Source organism: Phocoena sinus, chromosome 7 (genome assembly GCF_008692025.1).
Source record: "Phocoena sinus isolate mPhoSin1 chromosome 7, mPhoSin1.pri, whole genome shotgun sequence".
Taxonomy (NCBI): domain Eukaryota; kingdom Metazoa; phylum Chordata; class Mammalia; order Artiodactyla; family Phocoenidae; genus Phocoena; species Phocoena sinus.
This window is the reverse complement of record NC_045769.1, coordinates 38,777,374-38,798,955: the sequence shown is the minus strand read 5'-3', so window position 1 is coordinate 38,798,955 and position 21,582 is coordinate 38,777,374. Positions and strand designations below refer to the sequence as shown.

At 38.2% G+C, this 21,582-nt stretch overlaps 1 protein-coding gene across 2 annotated transcripts in view; it reads right to left on the bottom strand.

The window, feature by feature from the left end:
- Positions 1–13,235: 13,235 nt before the first annotated feature.
- The window catches only part of GTF3C3 (general transcription factor IIIC subunit 3), a 31,100-nt gene continuing 22,753 nt past the window's right edge, over positions 13,236–21,582 (bottom strand). Inside the window, exons 16-18 of one of the 2 annotated variants that reach the window (XM_032638088.1) lie at positions 17,962–18,086; positions 16,069–16,221; positions 13,236–14,673 (exon numbers count right to left, since the gene is read on the bottom strand). In XM_032638088.1, the coding sequence (XP_032493979.1) occupies positions 14,551–14,673; positions 16,069–16,221; positions 17,962–18,086 (401 nt within the window). In that variant the 3' untranslated portion in view covers positions 13,236–14,550. The remainder of the gene's footprint in view (positions 14,674–16,068; positions 16,222–17,961; positions 18,087–21,582) is intronic. The other variant, XM_032638089.1, reaches the window with a different exon arrangement.

The window sequence follows — 21,582 nt, the reverse complement described above, 5'->3', positions numbered from 1 at the left end:
ATTTACCCGACGATTCTGACTATTCTGACTATACACAGAGAGGCAAGCACAGTTCTTTTCTTTTTCCCCTGGAAGGGTTAAATCAGTAACTACAAGTCCTTTGCATCCTTAGAGGAAAAATCTAGGTCGTTCCGGACACAGCAGAACTTCAATGTGTTAAGACGCTAACCGGCCCTCTTTTCTCAGGCTTACCAGAGACCCTCTAGAAAAACAGTAGGGCTGGGAAGAGATTAAGGAGAGGGGGAAAAACCCCGTCCTGTCATTTAACACTTCTGAAATTGTCAGGATATTTTTACCTTTTGATAATCTCCCGGCAATAAAAATCAATGTGAATTGTTCTTTACTCATCCATAGCTGGTTTTAATCTGCGCCTCAAAAATGGCACGAAAGTCGTGCTTTCCAACCTTTTCCACGTCGTGGCACACGATAAATGGCACTATCTGTAGGGCACGCAGGCGGCTCCAGGATTCTCTGGCCTCCGCAAGACCTGACGAAGCGATCAGCACGGCTCCGGCTAGAAGATTTTCGCGGTTGGGAAGGTCTATAAATACCATGCTCCCTCTAGTGGTCAGAGTCCCTACCTTTCTCCTTCTTTAATCACAGAAGAGAAACACCTGAAACGGGGAAGACGCGCCTCACCCACGCACAACTTTACCAAGCATCTCCTAACAAGGCAGAACTAATTCTGCAAAGTGTTTGTTAGAAAAATACCTCTTTCAACTGTCCGTAGGTACGCAGGTGGGCTTAAATAAGAAACACTTGTTTTGCTGCATTCAACCCCCTCTGAAACTAGAAACTGAAATTAGTCTACACCACTACCTAGCTCTAGAAAGAGGCAACAACTGACATCCTTAGAACTCGCTATTCCTCTTTTCGCTTGAACTCCCTTTTCTGAATACAAACACCTGAGTGTCTTTGCTAAAATACCAAGTGGTCTTGCTAATGGTCACTCTGATCCTAGTTTGCTTATCCTGAGTCCAAAAACAGGGTAGATTTCTTTTCGTGCATGGTGTGGGTACCTTAATAGTTCCTAGACATTCTTTTGCTCAAGGCCAAAAAAATGGGCAGCAAGAAACACATGTTAGGGCTCCAGCTGTCCTCTCCATGGTGATGGAGAGCAGTGCAAAGGAACAGAGCTTTGGGGATATGATTGCCCAAATGTGGAGAGTGATTTTGCAATTTTTTCTCTTCAAGTAAAAATAATTAAGCTTATTTGGGGAAAAATGTTAAAAGCTGGCATAACTGTATTAAGACCATGAAATGATGAAGTACAATTCTAAATTTATAAAATGTACAGCCATCTACTGCATATAAAAAAATCATTGTTCCTCCTGCTGGAATTATTTATAATCAAGCAATCACATACCTTGAAATATAAATGAATTTATAAGATACGGTAACTGCCTCAAAGAACTTGTATTAGACTGTTTTGTAACCTTTAATTTTCTCATCTCTTCAATTTTCCTTTTTGTCTTTTTAAAATTCTATTTTCCCCAGCCCTTTCATGGAATTAATTCTGGCAGTTACATTTTTAATTTGATAAATCTCTCTTTTATTCTTTGAATATTCCTTTTTATAGCATTTTCTCTTCATGTATACAATATCTTCTCATCTGGGAATATTAATTACCTTTTCTTTAGTTTTCTACTTCCTGCACTAGTTCTGTTCCCTTGAGTTTCCCCCCCCCATCCCCTACCCATTCGCTTATATGAATCTCTGTCATTTCAGAGGCTTTCTTCAAACGTCTAATGATCATTAGCTGCCTGTTCAGACGAATATCAAGGTACCTCCAAGCTGACCAGGGCACCAGTGAAAGTGGGAGGGGTTTGTCCACTGGCAGGTTTCACTGGGAACCCCCAGCTGTCAGCATCTACAGGTCTTTTATCTTGGGCCAGGTTTTCCTGAGAGGAATCCTCTAATCCCCTGCTTGGAGGATATTAACCTGGCTGCCAGTTTTCTGGGAGTTTAATAGGAGAAGGATGCTGAGATCACTGTTCCGTGTGTAGACTTTTACTTAATCCTCTGCTTTTGGTGTAACACTCTGTCTTCAGCTATGCCTGATATTCCTGCATCCAGAGATTCCGATTCAACAGCTCCAGAAAATAAACCACTGGTGTTCTGCAGGGCAGGGGTGAAGTGGTAACCTACTCAAGGTGAATAGGGCAACTGAGAAGATCTAACAGCTTAACAGACTTTCAACTGCTCCACCTGTTTTTAGCCCCACCTCACCTGCCTTTGGATGTTGCTGACGTCTCTGATGCGTGAGCCTCTCAGGGCTTGAATCAACTGGCATCCGACTGCCTCTCCACCACCTCTTGTGGGCACTTCGCTTTCATTTTCCTCTGGCATGTTCAGTTGCCAATTGCCTATTTGCTTTTCACTTTCCAGAATTATTTCATCTGCCTGTCTTTTATTCTCTGTGGTCTTGAGTTTATGCTGTATTTTTTGTTTGGCTTGCTTTTGTCTTTGGGTTTTTTTTTTTTTTTTTTTTTTTTTTTTTGTGGTACGCGGGCCTCTCACTGTTGTGGCCTCTCCCGTTGCGGAGCACAGGCTCCGGACGCGCAGGCTCAGCGGCCATGGCTCACGAGCCCAGCTGCTCCGCGGCATGTGGGATCTTCCCGGACCGGGGCACGAACCCGTGTCCCCTGCATCGGCAGGCAGACTCTCAACCACTGCGCCACCAGGGAAGCCCTGTCTTTGGGTTTTTTGATCTTGAAACCTCTGGGGTGTCTCTGTAGACCAATTAGTTGACTGTTTTCAGCTCTTAGCGACTTCAAGCTATGCCTCAGCTTCGGAGCCAAGCCATGCTCTTCTCACGGGGGCCCCCAGCCAATGACTGAGCAAGGTGGAAATAAATAACCCAGATCATGCTCGTCTCTGCTGAATTCTAGGCAACGACTGAGCAAAGCTGGAACGCAAGGGCCTAGCTGTGTCCACCATTAAGGAACTCTTCCAATGGGCAATCTGTGCTCCAGAGCTCCCCACTGAGCTGGGTCAGACTGTGTCATCTGCATCAAAGTCTGATGGCTCCCCCTGCCCAGGCCTGGGCCTGTTTTCCTCACAAGTGTTACTCATCAATACACCTTTTGTTTTCAACACCTGCTTCCTAGAGAATGCAACTGGCATGCTAGCTTATGTAAGAAAGAGAATCTCTTGGAAGGATACAGAGTTATCTTAGAGAATCAAATGAAGAATTCACTTGTGAAGGAAGAAGCACTCCAGGTACCTCAGCAACAGGACTCTGCCCGACTTTCCTTTAAGGCACTGCATTGGTGTAATTTAGTTCCAAAGACACTGAACTTCACCATCATCTCTCAAGGCTGAGCTTCAAAATATCAGGAAGAGAGAATATGATTGGCCCAACTTGAGTCAAGTTCAATTAGCAGTGGCCAGGAGGACTTAGTACTAATTGAGGGCCATTTCCATAGAGGGAGGAGGTGTGAGCTAATAGTTATCCAAAAAAGATGTTACTGCTAGGCAGATTTCATTTGCCAGTGATTGTACAGGTGAAAATGAGGGACAATCTTAGGTAGATATGTCTTATGAGCTAGATTCAGAAAAAAGAGAAATACCACTTATTCTGGGTCACCCAGAAAAAAGAGTAATCACCCTCCCACATGTCTGCCGTTTACTATTTGGAAGTAACTATCATGTTTCCTTTTGCGTCGTCTATAGTCTAGGCTAGGTATCTTAATTTCTTTCTAGAGTTCTCCATTTATTATTTTTTAAAGAACCCTCACTTTCCTATTTGTCATTTTCTGGAGAGATTTTATGTAAGTGGAATCTGATCAGAGTGAAGGAGACTTACTTTTAATGAGCTACTAGTAAACTAGCCACAATCTGCATTTTTAAAATGGATGTTCTTGAACTTAAGTGCTTATTTTTTTTTCTAAACTCTTATTTGTAGTTCGTTTTCATTCTTGATTCATATGGGTACTTATTATAACTTTTAGTTTTTTCACATGTATATTTGACAACCTCTTATATCTTTATCTAAATTGTTGATGTTAAGGAACCTGGTGGCATATTATCATTTGTGATTTCTCTCCAGTTGACATCAGTCTATCAAGATTCATTCTTCAGGTTTGGTCATTCTGCCGCATTTCTCCATTCAATCCACAAGCATATTACCACAGGCTTCCTCAAATACTGTTGAAATCCAGACAGATTGAAGTTATGGTAGTCCCCTGAGCCACCAAGTCCCCTTCCAAGGAAAGGGAGCACATCTAAAGAACATCTCTTCTACATGTACACAAATTGGCTAGAATCACGTCAATATCATGCTCAAATGGTTTCCAGCATTTCCTCTTGCCTGTTTCAAAAATTCAGTTCATTTGATTTTCTTCTTTAATATGCCTCAAAAATTACAATTTGCAGTTTCAGAGCATAACAGCAATTGCTTTGGGGACTATGGATCTGGAGATGAAACTCATTTATAGTTATCCCATATCGTATTGTTAACTACTTGGGCATTAACCCCTTCTCTTCCATGCTTTTCTACCTTGTTGAGTATTAATGCGTCTTACAGAATTAACTACTATAAGAAGCACAGTGGTCAGACAATTCTATGGTCTTATGTTGACTTTACATCACCAAACAGTAGGCACATTCCTACTGTAATTACTCTGAAGTTTTTTAAAGTCTCTCTATTGTGGATTAGACTTCATAACACTACTTACAATTCAGTGACATCATCCCTGGTTGCTATGTCCTTCCCTCTTGTGACAAAAGCTGAAAAGCATGAATGTTAAATGAAAAAGAAGATGGAATAATCGTGGATCAGTTAGGACTTTTCTGGGTGCACATAACAGACAAATTCAAGCTAGTGTAAATTTTAAAGTGAAATTTATTACAGAATCAGGGCTATCTTACAGAAAGAACCCAAGGGTAAGAATGCAGCCTTACAAAGGATGGGAATGGAGAACTGGAAAATCTCTGGGGACCCAGGGAGTGCTCTCTCCATCTCTCATCTCTGCTTCTATTAATACACAGGCTTTTTGTCAATGGAATGGGTTAACTTCTAGTTGGCCCACAAGGAAAGCAGAAAATGTCCTCATAGCTCTCAAGTTCCAGTCCCACAGAAAGGCTCTATCTCAATTCTAAAATTCCCAGGCAAGAGGGGTGTAAACTCTTGACTGGCCCAACTTGGTTCAGGGGCAGACTCCCTGCTGAATCAACTGTGACCAGTAGAAAAGAATCTCATTGCATAAAGTGGCTTTCAGGATCCCATGGATGGGGTGAGGATGATGAATTATTAGCTTTTTAAAAGACACACCAATAGATGTTTCCAGGCTCTTAATAGGCAGAAGGGCACCTTCAACCAAGAGCCGAGGGGGTAGGGGCAACTCCTCCCCCCATCTCCCTCCCATCTACCATACCACAGGCACTGGGCCTCTGCCACATGAGAAAACCTCTTTAAATCTCAACTGCCCAGTTTTAGCAAGAAGTAGGCACTCAGTAAATATCTACTGAACAAATGAATTTCTGAAGGCAGGAATTGTGAGAAACTACTTCTCTCCTGTTCTCTGGTGCACAGCTATGGTCTCTAGAAATTGCACAGATGGCAGAATAGGACTTGAGTTCACCTCCTCTCACAAAAACACCAAAATCACAACTAACTGGTGAACAGCCATTGACAAAAAAGACTCAAACCTACAAAAAAAGATCTTCTACACCCAAAGACAAAAAAGAAGACACAATGAGATGGTAGGAGGGGCGCTTTTCTGGTATAATCAAATCCCAAACCTGCTGGATGGGTGACCAACAAACTGGAAAATAATCATATCATAGAGGTTCTCCCATAGGAGTTAAGAGATCTGAGCCCCACATCAGCCTCCCCAGCCTGGGGATCTGGCATTGGGAGGAGGAGCCCCCAGAGCATTTGGCTTTGAAGGCCAGTAGGGCTTGAGTGCAGGAGCTCCACAGGACTCGGGGAAACAGAGACTCCACTCTTGGAGGGTGCAAACAAGGTTTCACGTGCACTGGGACCCAGGGAAAAGCAGTGACTCCACAGAAGCCTGGGCCAGACCTACCTGCAGATCTTGGAGGGTCTCTGGAGGAGGTGAGGTCAGCTGTGGCTCACTGTTTGGGCAAAGACACTAGTAGTGGATGCCCCAGAGAATACTCATCGGCCTGAGCTCTCACAGAGGTCGCCATTTTGACAGAGACCTGGACCCACCCAAAAGCCTGCAGGCTCCAGTGCTGGGAAGCCTCAGGCCTCAGGCCAAATAACTAACAGGATGGGAACACAGCGCCACCAATCAGCAGACAGGCTGCCTAAATCTGTCCTTAGAAAACAGTTGCCTATAAACATACCTCTTGACATGGCCCTGCCTACCAGAGTGACAGACCCAGCTCCACCTGCCAGTGGGAAAGCACCAGTCCCTCTCACCAGGAAGCCTGAACAAGGCCTTGGATCAACTTCACCCACCAGGGGGTAGACACCAGAACCAAGAAGAATTACAGTCCTGCAGCCTGAGGAATGGAGACTACAAACACAGAAAGTTAGACAAAATGAGATGGCAGAGGAATATGTCCCAGATTAAAGAACAAGATAAAACCCCAGAAGAACAAATAAATGAAGTGGAGACAAGCAATCTACCTCAAAAAGAATTCAGAGTAATGACAGTAAAGATGATCCAAGATCTCGGAAAAAGAATGGGGGCGCAGACCGAGAAGATACAAGAAATGTTTAACAAAGAACTAGAAGATTTAAACAACAAACAGAGATGAACAACACAAAAACTGAAATGAAAAATACACGAAAAGGAATCAATAGCAGAATAAATGAGGCAGAAGAACAAATAAGTGAGCTGGAAGATAGACTGATAGAAATCACTGTTGTGAAACAGAATAAAGAAAGAAGAATGAAAAGAAATGAGGACAGTCTAAGGGATTTCTGGGACATTAAATGCACCAACATTCACATTATAGGGGTCCCAGAAGGAGAAGAGAGAGAGAAAGGATCTGAGAAAGTATTTCAAGAGATAATAGCTGAAAACTTTCCTAACATGGGAAAGGAAACACTCAAGTCCAGAAAGCACAGAGAGTCCCAAAGAGGATTAACCCAAGGAGGAACACAATGAGTCACATATTAATCAAACGGACAAAAATTAAAGACAAAGAGAACATATTACAAGCAACAAGGGAAAAGCAACAAATAACATACAAGGGAATCCTCATAAGGTTATCAGCTGATTTTTCAGCAGAAACTCTGCAGGTCAGAAGGGAGTGGCACAATATAGTTAAAGTGATGAAAGGGGGACTTCCCTGCTGGTCCAGCGGGTGAGACTCTCCACGCTCGCAATACAGGGGGCCCAGGTTTGATCCCTGGTTGGGGACTTAGATCCCACATGCACACCGCAACTAAGAGTTCACATGCCACAACTAAGGGTCCACATGCCGCAACTAAGAGTCTGCATTCCGCAACTAAGAAGTCCACATGCTGACTAAAAGACCCACAAGCCACAACTAAAGATCCCACACACAGCAACGAAGATCCCGCATGCCACAACTAAGACCCAGTGCAGCCAAAATAAAAAAAAATTAAAAAAATAAATATTAAACAAATAATTATAAATAAGGTGACGAAAGGGAAAAACCTATAATCAGGAATACTCTACCCAGCAAGGCTCTCATTTAGATTTGATGGAGAAATCAAAAGCTTTACAGACAATCAAAAGCTAAGAGAATTCAGCACCACCAAACCAGCTTTACAACAAATGCTAAAGGAACTTCTCTAGGTGGAAGAGAAGAGGCCACAGCTAGAAACAAGAAAATTATGAATGGGAAAGCTCACTGGTAAAGGCAAACATACAGTAAATGTAGGAAATCATCCACACACAAATATATCAAAACCAGCAACTGTAAGAAGAAGGGAGTACAAATGCAACATATTGGAAACGCACCGAAAATTAAAGAGACCAGCAACTTAAAACAATCTTGTATATAGAGACTGCTATATAAAAATGTCATGGGAACCGCAAACCGAAAACTACAATAGATACACACACAAAAAAGAAAAAACAATCCAAACACAATTATAAAGATACTCATAACATCACAAGAGAACAAAAGAGGAAGGAAAGGAAAAAGAGCTGCAAAACCAAATCCAAAACAATTAACAAAATGGCAATAAGAATGTACTATCGATAGTTACCTTAAATGTAAATGGATTAAATGCTCTAACCAAAAGACACAGACTGGCTGAATGGATACAAAAACAAGTCCCATATATATGCTGTCTACCGGAGACCCATTTCAGATCCAGAGACCCACACAGACTGAAAGTGAGGGGATGGAAAAAAGGTATTCCATGCAAATGGAAATCAAAAGAAAGCTGGAGTAGCCATACTCATATCAGACAAAATAGACTTTAAAATAAAGACTGTTACAAGAGACAAAGAAGGACACTACATAATGATCAAGGAATCAATCCAAGAAGATAAAACAATTGTAAATATAAATGCAACCAACATAGGAACACATCAATATATAAGGCAAATACTAACAGCCATAAAAGGAGAAACTGACAGTCACACAATAATAGTGGCTGACCATAACACCCCACTTACATCAATGGACAGATCATCCAAACAGAAAATCAGTAAGGAAATACAGGCCTAAATGACACATTAAACCAGATGAACTTAATTGATGGTTATAGAACATGCCATCTGAAAGCAGCAGAATACACATTCTTCTCAAGTGCTCATGGAACATTCTCCAGGACTGATCACATGGTGGGCCACAAAGTGAGCCTTGGTAAATTTAAGGATACTGAAATCATATCAAGCATGTTTTCCGACCACAACACTATAAGGTTAGAAATCAACTACAAGAAAAAAAAACTGTAATAAAAACACGTGGAGGCTAAACGATATGTTACTAAACAACCAATGGATCACGGAAGAAATCAAAGAGAAAATCAAAAAATACCTGGAGACAAATGAAAATAAAAACACGATGATCCAAAACCTATGGGATGCAGCAAAAGCAATTTTAAGAGGGAAGTTTATAGCAATACAATCTTACATCAGGAAACAAGAAAAATCTCAACTTAAAAAACCTAACCTTACCCCAAAAGCAACTAGAGAAAGAAGAACAAACAAAACCCAAAGTTAGTATCAATAGAAGGAAAGAAATCATAAAGATCAGAGCAGAAATAAATGAAAGAGAAACAAAATAGAAAAGATCAATGAACCTAAAAGCTGGTTTTTGAAAAAAATTGATAAACCATTAGCCAGACTCATCAAGAAAAAAAGGGAGAAGACTCAAATCAATAAAATTAGAAATGAAAAAGAAGTTACAACAGACACCGCAGAAATACAAAGGATCATAAGAGACTACTACAAGCAACTATATGCCAATAAAATGGACAACCTAGAAGAAATGGACAAATTATTAGAAAGGTATAATCTCCCAAGACTGAACCAGAAAGAAATAGAAAATATGAACAGACCAATCACAAGCACTGAAATTAAAACTCTGATTAAAAAACTCCCAACAGGGCTTCCCTGGTGGCACAGTGGTTGAGAGTCCGCCTGCCAATGCAGGGGACATGGGTTCGTGCCCCGGTCTGGGAAGATCCCACGGGCCACGGAGCAGCTGGGCCCGTGAGCCATGGCCGCTGAGCCTGCGCATCCAGAGCCTGTGCTCCGCAACGGGAGAGGCCAAAACACTGAGAGGCCCGCATACCGCAAAAAACAAAAACAAAAAAACTCCCAACAAACAAAAGTCCAGGACCAGATGGCTTCACAGGCGAATTCTATCATACATCTAGAGGAGAGTTACCACCTATCCTTCTGAAACTATTCCAAAAAACTGCAGAGGAAGGACACTCCCAAACTCATTCTTTGAGGCCACCATCACCCTGATACCAAAACCAAAGATACCACAAAAAAGAAAATTACAAGCCAATATCAGTGATGAACAAGATGCAAAAATCCTCAACAAAATACTAGCAAACCAAGTCCAACAATATGTTAAAAGGATCAAACACCATGATCAATTCAGATTTATCTGAGTGATGCAAGGATTTTTCAACATCTGAAAATCAATTAGTATGATACACCACATCAACAAATTGAAGAATAAAAATCATATGATCATCTCAATAGATGCAGAAAAAGCTTTTGACAAAGTTCAACACCCATTTATGATAAAAAAAAAAACTCTCCAGAAAGTGGGCATAGAGGGAACCTACCTCAACATAATAAAGGCCATATATGACAAACCTACAGCTAACAGCATATTCAATGATGAAAAGCTGGAAGCATTTCCTCTAAGATCAGGAACAAGACAAGGCTGCCCACACTCACCACATTTATTCAACATAGTTTTTGGAAGTCCTAGCCATGACAATCAGAGAACAAAAAGAAATAAAAGGAAACCAAATTGGAAAAGAAGAAGTAAAACTGTCACTGTTTGCAGATGACATAATCCTATAAATAGAAAACCCTAAAGATGCTACTAGATCTCATCAATGAATTCAGTAACATTACAGGATACAAAACTAATACACAGAAATCTGTCGCATTTCTATACATTAACAATGAAAGATCAGAAAGAGAAATTAAGGAAACAATCCCATTTACCATTGTATTCAAAAGAATAAAAGCCCTAGGAATAAACCTACCTAAGGAGGCAAAAGAACTGTACTCTGAAAACTATTAGACACCGATGAAGAAAATTGAAGATCGCACAGATGGAAAAATATACTATGTTCTTGGATTGGAAGAATCAACATTGTCAAAATGACTATACTACCAAGGCAATCTACAGATTCAATGCAATCCCTATCAAATTACCCATGGAAATTTTCACAGAACTAGAACCAAAAATTTTACAATTTGTATGGAAACACAAAAGACCCCAAATAGCCAAAGCAATCCCAAGAAGGAAAAATGAAGCTGAAGGAATCAGGCTCCCTGACTTCTGACTATACTACAAAGCTACAGTCATCAAAATAGTATGGTACTGGCACAAAAACAGAAATATAGATCAATGGAACAGGACAGAAAGTTCAGAAATAAATCCATGTGCCTATGGTCAATTCATCTATGACAAAGGAGGCAACAATACAATGGAGAAAAGACAGTCTCTTCAATAAGTGGTACTGGGAAAACTGGACAGCTACATGTAAAAGAATGAAACTAGAACATTCTCTAACACCATACACAAAAATAAACTCAAAATGAATTAAAGACCTAAATGTAAGACTGGAATAATACAAGGAATTCTCTGGCAGTTCAGTGGTTAGGACTGTGTGCTCTCACTACTGAGGGCCCGGGTTTGATCCTTCGTCAGGGAACTAAGATCCCACAAGCTGCGTGGCGCAGCCAAAAAATAAATTTTTTAAAAAGACTGGATACTATAAAGCTCTTAGAGGACAACATAAATCATATTTTCAAATTTGACATATTTATGTCAAAGGCAGGATACTCTTTGACATAAATCATAGCAATATCATTTTGGATCCACCTCCTATAGTAATGAAAAAAATAAACAAAAATAAACAAATTGGACCTAATTAAACTTAAAAGCTTTTGCATAGCAAAGGAAACCATAAACAAAACGAAAAGGCAACCCACATTATGAAAAAAAATCTTTGCAAATGATGTGACCAACAAGGGATTAATCTCCAAAATATACAAACGGCTCATGCAGTTCAATATCGAACAACCCAATCAAAAAAATGGGCAGAAGATCTAAATAGACATTTCTTCACCAATAAGCACATGAAAAGATGCTCAACATCACTTATTATTAGAGAACTGCAAATCAAAACTACAATGAGATATCACCTCACACTGGTTAGAATGGCCATCATCAAAAAGTGTACAAACAATAAATGCTGGAGAGGGTGTGGGAAAAAGGGAACCCTCCTACACTGTGGGTGGGAATGTAAACTGGTACAACCACTATGGAGAACAGTATGGAAGTATGTTAAAAAACTAAAACAGAAATACCATATGATCCAGCAATCCCACTCCTGGACATATATCTGGAGAAAACCGTAGTTTGAAAAAGATATGGATACCCGAATGTTCATTGCAGCACTATTTACAATAGCCAAGACACGGAAGCAATCTAAATGTCCACTGATAGGAATGGATAAAGATGTGGTACATATATACAATGGAATACTACTCAGCCATAAAAAAAGAATGAAATAATGTCATTTGCAGCAACATGGATGGACCTAGAGATGATCATACTAAGTGAAGTAAATCAGACAAAGACAAATATCGTATGATATCACTTATATGTGGAATCTAAAAAACTGATACAAATGAACTTATTTACAAAACCAAAACAGATTCACAGACTCTGAAAACCAACTTATAGTTACCAATGGGGACGTGTGGAAAGGAGGAATAAATTAGGAAGTTGGGATTAACATATACACACTACTATATATAAAATAGATAACCAACAAGGACCTACTGTATAGCACTGAGAACTGTACTCAATATTCTGTAATAACGTATATGAGAAAAGAATCTGAAAAAGAATGGATATATGTATATGTATAACTGAATCACTTTGCTGTACACCTAAAACACAACATTGTAGATCAACTATAAAATAAAAATTTAATTAAAAAAATAAAACGAAAACTTTTTTAATTAAAAAAAAATAGGCAGAAGGCCTGGAGGATAGAAAAAATAACTGCTCATCTCCTTCTTCTTTCTAAAGTAAATTTATGCTCAATTTTTATGTTGTTACTTGGAACTGTAGCAAGTATGTTCCTCCAAAGGAACATCTCTGAGCAAGGAGGAGCTTGCTAATGATCCTGAACTTGCTATTTAATCTCTCATAAATAAGATGGGGATGATCATAACAACAATAACACCTACCTTGCAGGTGATTCTCCGACAGAATCAGAGTTAATGTATCTAAAATATCCTGCACTGTACTTAGAACACAGTAGCATAGTAAAAACACTCAGCAGATGGTAGTTATGATTTTAAATGTTAAACAAACTCATGCAATTATCAGCTTTTTTTTCTTAGAAGACTGCTAGAGAGATTTATTGTGTCCTCCAAGGCTATTCAGCAGATACTGGAGTTACAGCGCAGTGAGTTTAATTCAAGAGAGAAATTCTGAACACAGAGTACTCAACTCCACAGGATTCCAAGACACAAATCTACCTGATCACTCTGTCACAGTCGGCTTTATTATTACCTGCAAATGGCATGAAATAAAATATATATATAAGCATATGAAACAACTTTAATTACAAAAATAAAGTTTATTTAAATTCTATATATACACACACATACACATACACACATACAGAGTGCACCATACATTTACTTATTCTGCTTCTCAAAAAATTCTGCTTCTCAACTACAAAGTTATGTATACAGTGTAAACAGTGGTAAGAATTCCTAAAAAGCCCCCACTGTACTTCTTTCATCCTACGTCTCATACTTGTTTTCCTCCCACAGTTGGACTGGGTCTTATAATCCACATGTACATTTATTATAGTATTTGTTTCCCCCTAAAAAGAAACTCTAAAAAGCTCTTATTAAACCAAGTATATCTAACAAGTACTGTTATCTTAGATCCAAGAATATGTAATATTTGAGATAAGTAAAAGGTTTTTATCTGTTTCGACTTCATCAGTAACACCTTATTCCATACATACAATTCCCTAGTCTTCCTATTACATTCCTAGTGATCTTGAAATGAAAACCAGGTCATGGCTATTGAACCTAGTCACCTTTTCTTTTTTTCTTTTTTCTTTTGGTCAGAAAGCCGAACATTGATAATGCATTTTTGTATTTGCCTCAGAGCAGTTTGCTATGAATTAAGCCCAGCCTCCCAGCTCTCAGTCTTTATGGCTAAGATACATGCAGGTGAAAAGTAAAAGATTAACTCCATTACTTGTCTTCCTACCACATAACCATTTAAAGTAAGTTTGCAAGGAACTAAGTGAATTACATAATTGTGCTGACATAAGAGTCCCAATCTGTCTTTCCTCTACTAAGCAACCTCCTTTTCTATGTATTTGAAAAACTAATGGCAATAGTAACAGGGCACTAAGAAATGGATGACTGACAACAATGATATATGTAGAAATGTAGCAAACATTTCTTTCAAATAAATATATGCTCAAGGTCTGTATTTAAAGAACTGTATTGAGAGGTAATATCTTTCTCACTACTGTATTCCAAACACCTATCACAGTGCCTGGTACATAGCAAGTGTTTAATATACAGTATTAAATACACAAATGAATAAATGGTGTGAAAAAAATAGTGTATTCAACTCTATGCTGGTTCAATGGCTAATACTGTCCACTTCAGTTTGGGGGACAACTTACCAAAAAATGGTAACAGAAAATGACAGACCAATATAAAATTCTTGCAGGAATGATAATTTTGCATATCTACCAAAAAATTATTATCATATATTAAAAATGAAATACACGGATAATTCTGAAATTATCATGTCCATTTTTGGGTTAATAATAAGCCCTGAGACAGAAAATACTGGTCCATGCACAGCAGCTGCCCAAGCTGCTTTCCCAGCTGAGGGGCTTTATATAGAACAATAAGTATATAAAAGCTTCTGAGCCATTCCAATATTCCCACTGTTCTGATATATGAGAGACAAATTGTAGGCAATATCTCTTCGTAAGTCTAACTGGTCAACTTCCATACCCTAGAGGGAAAAAATATATGAATGAGTTATATTTCAAACTGACAACCAGGACAATTTTATGGCAAATAAATAGTTTTGTAAGTGTTCAAAAAACTATTAAAATTCATAATACTAAAAAAAAATTATAAAACTAGACATATACCTTGGATTTAAATTTTTATTAGGTAATGCTGATTCAGTTAATTGTTACAGTAACTGTATCATCAAATATTTTTAAATGTGTAACCAATAAGTTAAAGATAAAAGTTTCATCCGCAAGACATGGCAGAATGAACTGTAGATGAATTAGGATTTAAGAGTAAAAAAGTGAAACCATAAAAGAAAAATACCATTGAAAAATACAACAATATAATCTTGGGTAGGAAAGGCCCTTCTAAGTATAACAGCAAAAGTAGAAACTATAAAGAGAAAGATTGATATGACTTCATAAAAAATGTAAAACTTCTGCATGCAAAAGAAAAATCATAAAACAAATGACCAGATGGGAAAAAAATACCTGTACTATATAACAGAAAGTCATATAAAGAATAGGTCTAGGAGGGCAAACACCAAATTGATTATAATGATTACCTTATGAGTGTTATTACCTTTTTTTCTACTTAAATAACAAAGCAACGAACTCAATGGAATAGATTAGATCTATGTTCCTAATCTTCCCCATGCAAAATTTTGTAGTCAACTGAAAAAACATCTGCAACAATGAAAAATGATACCTATAAAGCTTAAGGAGCAATACATAAAGTACTTATGAAATGAAGAACACAAAAGTATATGTATTTCATCAGCATAACTGTAAGAATATGTATTCATTTGCTTAACGGCTAAAGTTGAACAAGGGTAATAGAAAACAGTTGTGAGGGAATGTGGGGATTATGAGTGTAACTTAAAAAAATTAACTGTGAAGACATACTTTCCTTCAGAAATTAAAAATCAGGCTTTAAACACAGACTATCATAGTATTGGCAACACTTCACCCTACATTACATTATCTTAAACAAAACTGCATTTGTATTGGTCTTTCATTTTTATAAAGAAGTATGTTAGTTACACTTTTGAACTTGGAAATGAATAATGGCTACATTACTCAATATTCAGGCTTCCTGTCTACCATCTCACACCTGTTAACCACAGGGGCTATCTTAGGATAACTGAAATGGCCATAACCAGAAGTCATATATGGCCACATGGTTGCTGATCAGGTCATTAAGGCCAGGATATCAAAGAATTACTTGTTGCTGAACATAATTAAATAAGTGCATTCAATAAAGGGAAAATATATTTTAATATATAAGCTACAATTAATTTCACTGTCTGGACCACTACACTGAGCTAACTGCACTTATCTATAGATGAAATGAGGTGACTCCTCAGTTTTTAGAGTAAATCATACAATACCTCTACCATGAATGGAGGGAGCTCCAGGGCCTTCTGATAATAGTGGATTGCAAGGTGAATCAGCCCCAGTTGGTGAAGGCCACGGCCCAAATTGTAGAATGATTCCTGGCAAGGCCCACGTAGACTGAGGTATCGATTAAGAAAGGAAAAGCCCTACCAAAAAGAAAAAGATAAATAATTCAATAGTTCACTCATTTGACAGTATGTGCCAGGTACAGGAATACAAACATTTTTTTTTCAGAAAGACAGTGCCACCCTAAAAGAATATATGCCTGTGGTATAGTGTCATGTCACAATATAGTCAATTTCTCTTCTGAAGGTGTAAAAGAGAGATTTTTTTAAACTAAAGACAAAAGAATTCATAGAAAACAAAGCCAAATGTTACAACTAGCTGTTAAAGATCTGTAATCTATAAGCACACAGAATATATATTTTTATGGTTTCAAGTTGGCTTTTGTGGCATTAGAGGCCAGTAATATTTTAGGTTTGAGATACATGTCTAAAAGCTTGACCAAAATATAAAATCCAAGCCCTTATAATGACAACTCAGAAAGTTTCATCCTCATGAGCAAACTCACTTGAGCATATCTAACCTTTCTGGGTAAATGGTACCCTTTATATACCTCTCAGAACCTTAATAACCTCTTAACCTTAAAAAACTTGTTTTTTTTTTCCCTCTGAAAACTTCTGACTCAATAGTTTTATGGAGAAACTGATTATTTCAGAGCCTAACTGTAATGATGCAGGCTCCCTGTGTGTCACAGTGTCCAAAAAGCAACTTGCTTCTTCACTTCTTTTTGTATTCACTTTCCCCTTTAATGCAGCTTCAACTTTTATCATGCACAGAAAGCTTCAAGTTGCAAGGTGCAAGTATCTGATGTAAGTAATTAAATAAATATATTACCTGAGTTAAGAGTAAGTCAACTGATTTGTACGTACAAAAATAAAATGCAAATTTCCTGGGTGATCTGCTATGTAATAAATGGTCACAAATTTTCCCTCATAAATTAATAATAAAAATTAAGGAATTCTTTAGAATTAATGCATTCTAGGAATAAAAATTATGCTCAGTAAACAAATCATACTTTCTGCACAATAAATGAACCCATTTGAGTACATGAATATGACCTCTACTCCACTGAAAAACATGGTTCTCTGTTAAGTAACAGCAGACAAACAATCTCAGAAATATCTTATCTTCTTATTTAAAAATGAGAAATTTAAAGACAAAAACCTGAGAGAGAACGTTTTCCTTCCTTTCCTAACTAAAAAACAGGTATATACATGCATCAAATATATAAACATAAAAACTGAAATAGAAGCAAAAGTGTTGAGGATACAGGGGTGTACAAGACAGATAAGATCTCTGATCTCTTGGAGTTTATATTTTTACTAGAGGAGACAAGTTATGTAAAAAAGTAAACAAGAAAACAAAAAGGTAATTTCAAACTGCTTTACGAACTAAGAAGACTTTAAAAGAGCAAATTGTGGTGATGATGTAAGGAAACAGTCACACAGGCACGTATTCATACCTTATTGTATGTATATATTATTATATTTTTTTAATTAATTAAAAAATCTTAAGGACCTAGAAGGCTGGAAGCCTCTGAGGCTCCAGAATATAAGGAAGTCTGCACAGGGTTCCTTAAGATTCTGCCTGTGTCGTCTTCATTTATGATCTGGCTGCGCACCCTTTTCTACATGGTTGCATGAGTCTTAGCCAGGAGTACCCCTAGATGTTGGTCCATGAGTGCTGAACGTAGGGATAGGTGTTGGGTACTCCCAACATGTGTGCTAAGCAGGTGCTACTTTTGAAGCAGAGTAACAAAAGCATTAAGTATATTCATTTTTAAAGAACATAAAATCAAGTAATGAGGAATCCAAATGAATTACCTGCACAATAAGAGCATGCCTCTTTAATACATACTTCTGAGATGCCATGTGAATAAAGGTTAGGCCTATACAGAGGCTGTAGAGAGGTTCATGGGGATGGCTGCGAAAGGCCTGCACATACTGTCCTGAAAAATGAACAGTGATGTCAGATGGTGGGACAAAAACATAGTTCCTTATTTCTTCAACACTTACTCTAATATATTTTAAGGTAAACAAACGTTACTGTTACTTTAACATATGCAAGGAGTACATTCTAAAATATCAACCAGTGACCTTCCTGGTGGCACAGTGGTTAAGAATCTGCCTGCCAATGCAGGGGACACGGATTTGAGCGGTAGATCCCGCATGTGGCGGAGAACTAGGCCTGTGCACCATAACTACTGAGCCTGTGCTCTAGACCCCCTGAGCCACAACTACTGAGCCCGTGTGCCACAACTACTGAAGCCTGCGCACCTAGATCCCATGTTCAACAACAAAGAGAAGCCAACGCAATAAGAAGCCCGCACACTGCAGCGAAGAGCAGCTCCCGCTTGTTGCAACTAGAGAAAGCCTGCGCACAGCAACGAAGATCCAACACGGGCAAAAATAAATTAATTAATTAATTAAAATGAAAAAATATCAACCAGGTGCACATTAATTTGAATTTTAAAATAATATATAACATAAAACAAAATTAGAAGGATTTACCCATGAGCATATCCTGACCATGAAGATTAAATAGGAGTATAAAAGTAACTTTTTTAAGGTACAGTTAAGACATTTCCATGTAGAACAGTACTTCCAAAATAAACAATGTATCAATTGTGATCATAAATATATCTTATGACCTTAAATCTTTTTAAAGCCAATGGGGGAATGTGTCTTTTGGTGAATTCTTTCATAAAATTAATTGAAACCTATCTTATAAATTCAAATGTGATGGATCATGGAGGTGAGAAAAAGAAACATAGTTTTGTTTTGTTTTTTAGGTTATGGGTATTATTTTCCCAAACATAGCAACTATTTTGTTTTTCCTGAGAAGAGCTAAATGCATCTAATAATAAAATAAGAATTCATGGTTTTGTGAATTCCATGTATTCTATATATATAATTGTCTCATATCAAATGCCTAACTGTATGAGACAGAGGAATTTAAGCAAATTTTTCTTATAAATGTATGATCTCTAATTTATCATATAGATAAGAAAACTTCTATTCCAGAAGACACAGCACTGTAAAATCTCTTTAGCAGCACAGATGGTAGCTTGCCGTTTGGACTTCCTATTTTTGTATAGTGTAAATGTTTCTAAATATAGGAAAATAAAATAAAATCTCTATTTCATATTTTCTTAATATTAAACTAACAATTCCAAAAAAGTATACACAATGAAGGAAAGTTTCAGTGTCTGATGTTCAAGATTACTGGCTAAACAACTATAAAAACAGCAGCCATACACAAAGAAACATGAAAGTATTAAACAGCCAAAATCACAGTATATTCAGAAGTGAACTTGGCAACACTAGCTTTCAGGCAGCAGGAGATACATGTCTCACCTAAACTTTTGGTTAGGTATTTTTCTACTTGTGTGCTCCTGATCCCTTATTACAGAAATTTCCTATAAATGATTAAATTTTCCCTGAGTTTAATTAGAATTAGTAAGAGCTATGTAAATAAATCTTAATATAAAGACTTGTCTCCCACCAGTCAGAATGACCATCATCAAAAAAGTCTACAAACAATAAATGCTGAAGAGGGTGTGGAGAAAAGGGAACCCTCCTACACTCTTGGTGGGAATGTAAACTGGTGCAGCCACTATGTAGGACAATATGGAGATTCCTTAAAAAACTAAAAATAGAACTACCATATGATCCAGCAATCCCACTCCCGGGCACGTATCTGGAGAAAACCATGTTTGGAAAGATACATGCACCCTAATGTTCACTGCAGCGCTGTTTACAATAGCCAAGACACGGAAGCAACCTGAATGTCCATCGACAGATGAATGGATAAAGATGTGGTACATATCAATGGAATATTACTCAGCCTTTAAAAAGAATGAAATAATGCCATTTGCAGCAACATGGATGGACCTAGAGATTATCATACTAAGTAAGTCAGACACAGAAAGACAAATATCATATGATATTGTTTATATGTGGAATCTAAAAAAAAAAAAAGATACAAATGAACGTATTTACAAAACAGAAACAGACTCACAGACTTTGAAAACAAACTTATGGTACCAAAGCAGAAATTGAGACTTTGGGATTGACATATACACACTACTATATTTGAAACAGATACCCAACATGGACCTACTGTATAGCATAGGGAACTCTACTCAATATTCTGTAATAGGGGACTTCCCTGGTGGTCCAGTGGTAAAGAATCCGCCTTCCAATGCAGGGAACGTGGGTTTGATCCCTGGTCAGGGAACTAAGATCCCACACATGCTGTTGGGCAAATAAGCCCACACGCCACAACCACTGAGCTCGCACACCTCAATGAGAGAGCCTGTGTGCCACAAACTACAGAGCCTACATGCCCTGGAGCCTGTGCACCACAACTAGAGAGAAGCCCACACACCACAACGCAGAGCCCATGTGCCGCAGCTAAGACCAAATAAATAAATAAAACAAAGAAATATTAAAAAAAATATTCTGTAATAACCTAAATGGGAAAAAAATTTGAAAAAGAAGAGATATATGTATATGTAAATAAGTAAGTAAATAAATAAATAAAGGAGAAAAAAAAAAGACTTGTCTCCTAAAGCAGGCATCCCCAACCTGTCCATGACCCGTTAGGACCCGGGCCACACAGCAGGAGGTGAGCGGCAGGCGATCAAGTGAAGCTTCATCTGTATTTACAGCCACTCCCCATCGCTCCCATTGCTGCCTGAGCTCCATCTCCTGTCAAATCAGTGGCAGCATTAGATTCTCATAGGAGCGCAAACCCTACTGTGAACTGTGCATGCGAGGGGCCTAGGTTGCATGCTCCTTATGAGAATATAATCGCTGACGATCTGAGGTGGAGTTGAGGTAGTGATGCTAGCACTGGGGAGTGGCTGCAAATACTGATTATCATTAGCAGAGAGGTTTGACTACACAGAGACCATAATAAATCAACTGATGCAGACTCATATCAAAACTCTATCAGTGAGTGGCAAGCAAAAACAAGCTCAGGGTTCCCACTGATTCTGCATTACGGTGATTTGTATAATTATTTCATTATACATCACAATGTAATAATGATAGAAATAAAGTGCACAATAATTGTAATGTACTGGAATCATCCCCAAACCATCCCCACCCCCACCCGCCTCCACCCAACCCCAGCCCTGGTCCGTGGGAAAACTGTCTTCTATGAAACTGGTCCCTGGTGCCAAAAAGGTTCAGGACCACAGTCCTAAAGGAGTGAACTATCAGCAAATCTTAAGTTCCTCTTGTTACTATAGCAAATTAAAATCAGGTAGCAAAGCATCCATAATTAATGAAAATTATTTTGAGAACGAACAAGCCTCAGCAGGGAGAGTTGTTGAGCTTTAAAGTCCTACTTTTGGACTTCCCTGGTGGCGCAGTGGTTCAGAATCCACCTGCCAATGCAGGGGACACAGGTTTGAGTCCTGGTCCGGGAAGATCCCA